Raw genomic sequence first — 7,511 nt, forward strand, 5'->3', positions numbered from 1 at the left:
TGCTAGATCATTGCACATCCTGGTACACTGCCAGAGGCATTCATATAGAGTCATACTTTGTTCTAGATATCGAGTTGTAATATTGAGTTTTAAGTAAATAAAAGTGTGATGATCATCATTATTAGAGCATTGTCCCAGTGAGGAAAGGATGACGGAGACTATGATTCCCCCACAAATCGGGATGAGACTTCAGACGAAAAAAAGAGGCCAAAAAAAGAGAGAGCCAAAAAATGATGAGAGAAAAAGAGAGAAGGGGAAATGCTACTATCCTTTTACCACACTTGTGCTTCAAAGTAGCACCATGTTCTTCATATAGAGAGTCTTGGGCTATCACTTTCATGTACTAGTGGGAATTTTCATTATAGAACTTGGCTTGTATATTCTGATGATGCGCTTCCTCAAATGCCCGAGGTCTTCATGAGCAAGAAAGTTGGATGCACACCCACTTAGTTTTCAGTTTGAGCTTTCATACACTTATAGCTCTTAGTGCACTCGTTGCATGGCAATCCCTACTCCTCGCATTGACATAATTTGATGGGCATCTCCATAACCCCATTGATTAGCCGCGTCGATGTGAGACTTTCTCCTTTTTTGTCTTCTCCACACAACCTCCACCATCATATTCCATTCCACCTATAGTGCTATATCCATGGCTCACGCTCATGTATTGCATGCATGAAAGCTGAAAAGGCTTGAGAACATTAAAAGTATGAAACAATTGCTTGGCTTGTCATCGGGGTTGTGCATGATGAAGTACTTTGTGTGATGAAGAGGGAGCATAGCCAGACTATATGATTTGTTAGGGATAACTTTCTTTGGCCATGTTATTTTGAGAAGACATGATTGCTTTATTAGTATGATTGAAGTATTATTGTCTTAATGTCAAATGATAGACTATTGCTTTGAATCACTCGTGTCTTAATATTCATGCCATGATTAGATTATATGGTAAGGTTATGCTAGGTAGCATTCCACATCAAAAATTATCTTTTTTATCATTTACCTACTCAAGAACGAGAAGGAATTAAGCTTGGGGATGCTAATACGTCTCCGTTGTATCTATAATTTTTGACTGTTTCATGCCAATATTCTACAACTTTCATATACTTTTGGCAACTTTTTATACTATTTTTGGGACTAACATGTTGATCCAGTACCCAGTGCCAGTTCCTATTTGTTGCATGTTTTTTGTTTCGCAGAATATCCATACCAAACGAAGTCCAAATGCGATAAAAACTTACGGAGATTTTTTTGGAATATATGTGACTTTGGGGAATTGGAATCAACGCGAGAAGATGCCCGAGGGGCCCACAAGTCCTGGAGGCGCGCCCCTACCCTGGGCGTGTCTAGGAGGATTGTGGCCACCCCATAAGGTGGTTGGTGCCCTTCTTTAGCCGCAAGAAATATAATTCCGGATAGAAATCGTGTTAAAATTTCAGCCCAATCGGAGTTATGGATCTCCGGGAATTTAAGAAACGGTGAAAGGCCATAATCTGGGAACGCAGAAAGAGAAGGAAACATAGAGAGAGAGAGAGATCCAATCTCGGAGGGGCTCTCGCCCCTCCGCCGCCATGGAGGACATGGACCAGAGGGTAAACCCTTCTCCCATCTAGGGGGAAGGCCAAGGAAGAAGAAGAAGAAGGAGGGGGCTCTCTCCCTCTCTCCCGGTGGCACCAGAACGCCACCGGGGCCATCATCGTGACGACGATCTACACAAACAACTTCGCCGTTGTCATCACCAACTCTCTCCCCCTCTATGCAGTGGTGTAACACCTCTTCTCTCCGCTGTAATTTCTACTTAAACGGGGTGCTCAACGCTATATATTATTTCCCAATGATGTATGGCTATCCTATGATGTTTGAGTAGATCTGTTTTGTCCTATGGGTTGATTGATGACCGTGATTGGTTTGAGTTGCATGTTTTATTATTGGTGCTGTCCTATGGTGCTCTCCATGTCACACAAGGGTGAGGGATCCCCGCTGTAGGGTGTTGCAATATGTTCATAATTTGCTTATAGTGGGTTGCTAGAGTGACAGAGGCTTAAACACGAGTAAGGGGGTTGTTGCGTATGGGAGTAAAGAGGACTTGATACCTTATAATGCTATGATTGGGTTTTAACTTAATGATCTTTAGTAGTTTCAGATACTTGCTAGAGTTCCAATCATAAGTGCATATGGTCCAAGTAGAGAAAGTATGTTAGGTTATGCCTCTTCCTGATATAAAATTGGAATAATTATTACCGGTCTAGTTATCGATTGCCTAGGGACAAATAACTTTGTTACGTGACAAAAAGCTCTCTTCTAAAACTAATTTAATTGTTTCTTTATCTAAAAAACCCCTATCTTTTATTTACGTGTTCTTTATTATCTTGCAAACCTATCCCTTCACACCTACAAAGTACTTCTAGTTTCATACTTGTTCCAGATAAAGCGAACATTAAGCGTGCGTAGAGTTGTATCGGTGGTCGATAGAACTTGAGGGAATATTTGCTCTACCTTTAGCTCCTCATTGGATTCAACACTCTTACTTATCGAAAGAGGCTACAATTGATCCCCTATACTTGTTGGTTATCATGGGTTTGTGCCTCCCCATAGAAGCAGGTGAGTCTCCAAGGATCACCACCTAAATCACTCACTTTCACATCAATATGATAACATGAGTAACCCAAATTGTCTATCTTTATTTCATTATTCCAAAACAAAGCCAAACCTCCGCTCCTACCGGAGGAGTCAATAGCAAAAGAATAATCAAAACCCAGAGTACTCTTTAAATTTTCAGCTCTAGCACCACTAATTTGGGTTTCTACAATACAAAGTATTCTAGGGGGAAACTTTTGTGCGAGTTCGCGAAGCTCTTGAATTGTCAAGGCATTGCCAATCCCGCAACAATTCCAGCACAAAAGACTCATGGCGCCCATTTTGCTTCATTGTTTTTCCCCGCTGCTAGGGTCTTCCTCAACACTGTATTGCCCTACTTCTCGGTCTGCTGGGTAGTCCGGGATCTCTTGGGATCTTGCTTCGGCGGGGGGCTCAGTGGAGTTGCACCCCTGCTTGTCTTAGTTGCTAAGACCAGCTCCATCCCAGTGGTGACCATTGCGGTAATGGGATCCATCGACTGTTCTGAAGAGCGTTTGCGGCTGGCTTCAGACACCTCCATATTAATGACATGTTGATCCTGCACTTCATCCTTTCTCTCCTTCGAGCTGCCACCAGTACTAACATCCTGAGACCTAGGGTTCTGGTTTCTGTTTCGGCGACGGGTGCCCCATGCAGTAGTCGCAGGTGCTCGCAAGTTTTTGAAGGTCAGCACTGAGGGGGGGGGTGAACTCCATCCCTGTGTTCCTTGAACTAATGTCCCATCATACCGCAGACCTGGCACCAATCGGGTAGACGCTCATACTTGATCGTGAAGATCTCCCTCTTTTCTCCACGGATCAGCGAGTTTGCCTTTTTGAGAGGATTTCTCACGTCAAGTCAAACCCTAACCCTATAGAAGTTACCTTCAAAATGAAAAGAAGATGGCTCCGAGTCCACAAACTCGCCAATCTTAGCAGCCAACGCCTTCACTTTCCCATAAAAACCAATTGGAAGGTCGATGGTGTGAACCCATATCTCAAATTTGTATAGCTCTATCTCCGATGGCTTAGTGTATCCATCATATGAGGCGATAATCACCGGATTGCCTCTGAAGTGCCAGGGACCCCCTTAGGTAACTCTCTCCCAATCGCTCAGACAATTGAATTGCATCTGGAAGAGGTTCTCCTCCAGGGTTTTGATTTTTACCGGCCTAGCAAGATCCCAGGTCGTCCTCATATTGTGAAAGAACCAGTAGGTGCTAAACCCTTTGTCCATGTGGACTCTGGCCAAGATCATCCAGTGGAGGTCCTCCTCTGCCGGGGCGTCATCTTCCTCGAAAACAACGTCATCGAGGTCGTCTTCCTTGAGGGCCAGCTCCTTCATTAGATCCTCCAGCTTTCCCTTCCCCTTGGATCCCGAAGCCGATGATGCTCCCTGGTTCGCCATAAGATTGTCGAACGAAAAATAGACCGATCTCCCCAGGTCTAGCGACCAGCGAAGATAAAGAACCCTTATCTCCCAGGGTGAGGAGACCGAACCAAGACGAGGGAAGCAGTCCGGGTCTGCCCCGTGATCGGCCCAGAAATGGATACTCAACCCAGCGCAGGAGAAGGAAGACGGGTCTCAACGATCGCCGACGGCGACGAGAGGAACGATAACCCTAGCGAGGGGGAAAGATATGACGGGAAAAAAGTGGTAGGTGCGCTAGGGTTACAGGGAAAGTCAATTTACATGGCAGCTCGACACGGAGATTGCGCTCAGGTGCTTCAGATTTGCTACAAACTAATGCTGGTCGGGCTGGGCTAGGCTAATTTCGGGCTGAAAATTGAAGCCCGAGCCCGATCCAAATATGACACCAAGCAGCAAATCAAAGCCCAACCCCGGCCCTGCTGCCCATGCCCAGGTACTGCGCTAGAAAAAAAAAACTACGGGAAGGAGCATATTGGCGTTGCTTCGCGGCGCCACCGTTACCCTTGAGTCGTGTTCCTCCCTTATCCATCCCAACCCAAAGATATATGTGGACGCCACTCTGGAGCGCGTGTCCAAATTAATACTCCCAGCAAGAGCATCATCATCCCTGGTCACCGCAGCGTGGTCTGGGGCTATACGATTCTCTGGCTCCTGCTTGTTGCGAATCGCAGATTCTGCAAAGAAGAGGGGTTGACTGTATTCCGGCCTTCCGGGAGTTCGGAAATTCTTGGTTTCTTGATGTGTATACTGCTACCTTGCAATGAAAACGGGTGGCAAGAAGGGAATTCTGTGAGGCTGTGAGCACATGGTTGCCAGAGGTGCGTCCGCCCCCGTTCTGTAGCCCGGAAGATGTGGTCTCCGTTGCATGACCTTTAATGAGTTGCTACGTGGTCAGCTCTAGCGGCGTTGCGGTCTGGTTAGCCGTAGAGGAGAGGATCGGGCACCGGAGGTTTTGCGCATGCAAGATGTTCGATGTCGGTCCCCAGAGGAGAAGGGTGGGGAGGCGCCTGGTGGGTTTTGCCAAGAAGAGGAGGCGTTCCAAGAGGCAGCAGCCATGGTGGAAGGCGTGGTTCTCTGATTGGAACGATGAGGAAGAGAGCCTCGCCGGCTGGAGGGAGGATGATGAATTGCTCCAGCAGGTTGTTAGCAACGAAGACCTGTCGGAGGATGACAAGTTTCAGACGTGGAAGAGCAAGGCAGAGGCGATTGTCGACCTGCGGGAAGCCCAGCAGGGTGCCGAAAATGCAGAAGGGCGGTCATGGGAGGATTGGATAGGTTGGGGCAGCACGTCCGGCGATGGTGATTGGGGCGGGGGTGGGAGCTTGTCGGACCAGATAACTGATGATCCGACGGAGATAGTGAGGGACAAGGGCATCGCTGAAGCTTTTAGGGACTCTATTGATGAAGATTACAACGACATGTTGTTTGAGGACCGGGTTTTTCTATACGCTTCGACGAAATCGGTACTTCTAGCACTAGTTACAAGATATAATTTTCTCATCATCTTTCCTACCAATTGTGCACCGCTTTCCAATGCGGTCTACTATTATACCTAGTACTATAACAATAACTCAAACCTTATTACCGTGCAACATTGCTCAAGATCCTTTTCGATGAAGTCATACAGATGTTGGGGAACTGGATCTAACAAGAAAATTGTACTCTGCAGGCCAAATTCCTAGCATTGTTGATCGTTGTTCCATGGGTGTTGGATCTTCTAGTACATGACTATGTTATGATGCCATTTCTAGACAGGTAAGTCATCTTACTGCTATGGCGTTCCATATCTTCCCTTTCCTCTGTTTTCTTTTTTGTTGAAAGAATCGATTACGCTGGTCATTGTACAATAACAGGTATGTCGAGAAGGTACCACTCGCCGCTGAAATGCTTGATGTAAGACGCAGCCAGAAGATTCAGATGATAAAGGACCTAAATATTGAGAAAGCAAGATTCCGTTTTGAAGTAGAGATTGGTAAATCTCCTCCACTTTCCGATGAGGAGTTCTGGTCAGAGTTGCGGGAAAAAGCGTGAGGCTATTATTCTTTCTTGCCAAGTTGTTGCTTATATTAGTGCCCTTGCAATTTTGACATGAACATTCATCTTCTCTGTGAAAATGATAGTCAGGAACATCGTTTTGCGGCCCGATAAATTTATCTGGTTAACTGTAACGGGTCTGCTCTGTTACTTTAACAGGGTAGAGCTGAGGGATGAATGGAGATTAGAAAACCGACAAGCATTTGCAAATATCTGGTCTGATATGGTTTATGGGGTTGCCCTATTCCTTCTTATGTACTTTAACCAGAGTAAAGTAAGTACATACTCCCTCCGTTCCTAAATATTTGTCTTTCTAGACATTTTAAATGACTACTACATACGGATGTATGTAGACATATTTTAGAGTGTAGATTCACTCATTTTACTCCGTATGTAGTCACTTGTTGAAATACCTAGAAAGACAAGTATTTAGGAACGGAGGGAGTACATCATATAAGCAGCTTCTTATTTTTTTGATTATGTTCAATTGTGAAAGTGTGCCATTAAGTTCGTATAGCATTCCTCTTGATGGCGTGTACCATGTGGATCTGTGTTTTTTTTTTCTCTGTAAAGTAAATCAGAAGTCATCAAAATTGCTGCGCTATTAGGCCTAGCGAATAACTAATTACCTTTGGCGGTTAAGACTAATGTTGTGTCAAATATTCGAAGAGGTGAACTGATCTAAAGTTTTTCCTGATCTGTTCATACTTGATAATGTTTTGTTTTAAGGTAGTGTCGTATTAACATCACCTCAATTTCAATGATACCTTTTATTTTACTATCATCAGTAAAAGTGTGCGGGTGTCTGTAAAACGTGATGGAAGCGTCTCAACCCCCAACAGGGAGCCCACGTTGTGTTATATTGATCGAGCGAGAGAGAGCCTCTCAAGAGATACAGGAGGGTTCGGTTGGCAAACAACCGTACAGAGATCTTACAGAGAGAAATAGAGATAAGAAGTTAAAACAGAAAATACTATCTCTATGGTGCAAGACAATTCCTTGGCGCCTGCTACATCTCTACAATATCTCATGATTAACACCCTCCCTTAATCTGAACTTTGTAAGTTTAGATTACATTTAAACTCTTCAAAGGGTCGTGTAGCTAGTGCCTTTGTGAAGCCATCCGCAATTTGGTCCTTGAAGTGAACAAACCGAATATCCAATTCTTTATTTGCAACTCGTTCCCTCACAAAATGATAATCAATCTCAATATGCTTGGTACGAGCATGAAAGACATGATTAGCTGACAAATATGTAGCACCAAGGTTGTCACACCAAAGACATGGTGTTTGAGTGTGATATATTCCAAGTTCCTTGAGCATGGACTTTACCCAGATAATTCTGCTGTTGCATTTGCCAGTGCCTTGTATTCTGCCTCAGTACTGGATCTAGAAACTGTGGCATGTTTCTTTGCACACCAGGAGATCAAG

General features: G+C 44.7%; 1 protein-coding gene across 1 annotated transcript; it reads left to right on the top strand.

The window, feature by feature from the left end:
* Positions 1-4,508: 4,508 nt before the first annotated feature.
* On the top strand, positions 4,509-6,355 carry LOC125522175 (chloroplast envelope membrane protein-like; the record flags this gene model as incomplete). The annotated part of the gene is given in 4 exon segments (XM_048687262.1): positions 4,509-5,510; positions 5,717-5,802; positions 5,901-6,074; positions 6,241-6,355. Coding segments are annotated over 4 exon segments (963 nt in total), but the record flags the coding sequence as incomplete, so codon positions are not given.
* Between the last annotated feature and the right edge of the window lie 1,156 nt (positions 6,356-7,511).

The sequence above is a fragment of the Triticum urartu genome, chromosome 7, assembly GCF_003073215.2.
Source record: "Triticum urartu cultivar G1812 chromosome 7, Tu2.1, whole genome shotgun sequence".
NCBI classification, from domain to species: Eukaryota; Viridiplantae; Streptophyta; class Magnoliopsida; order Poales; family Poaceae; genus Triticum; species Triticum urartu.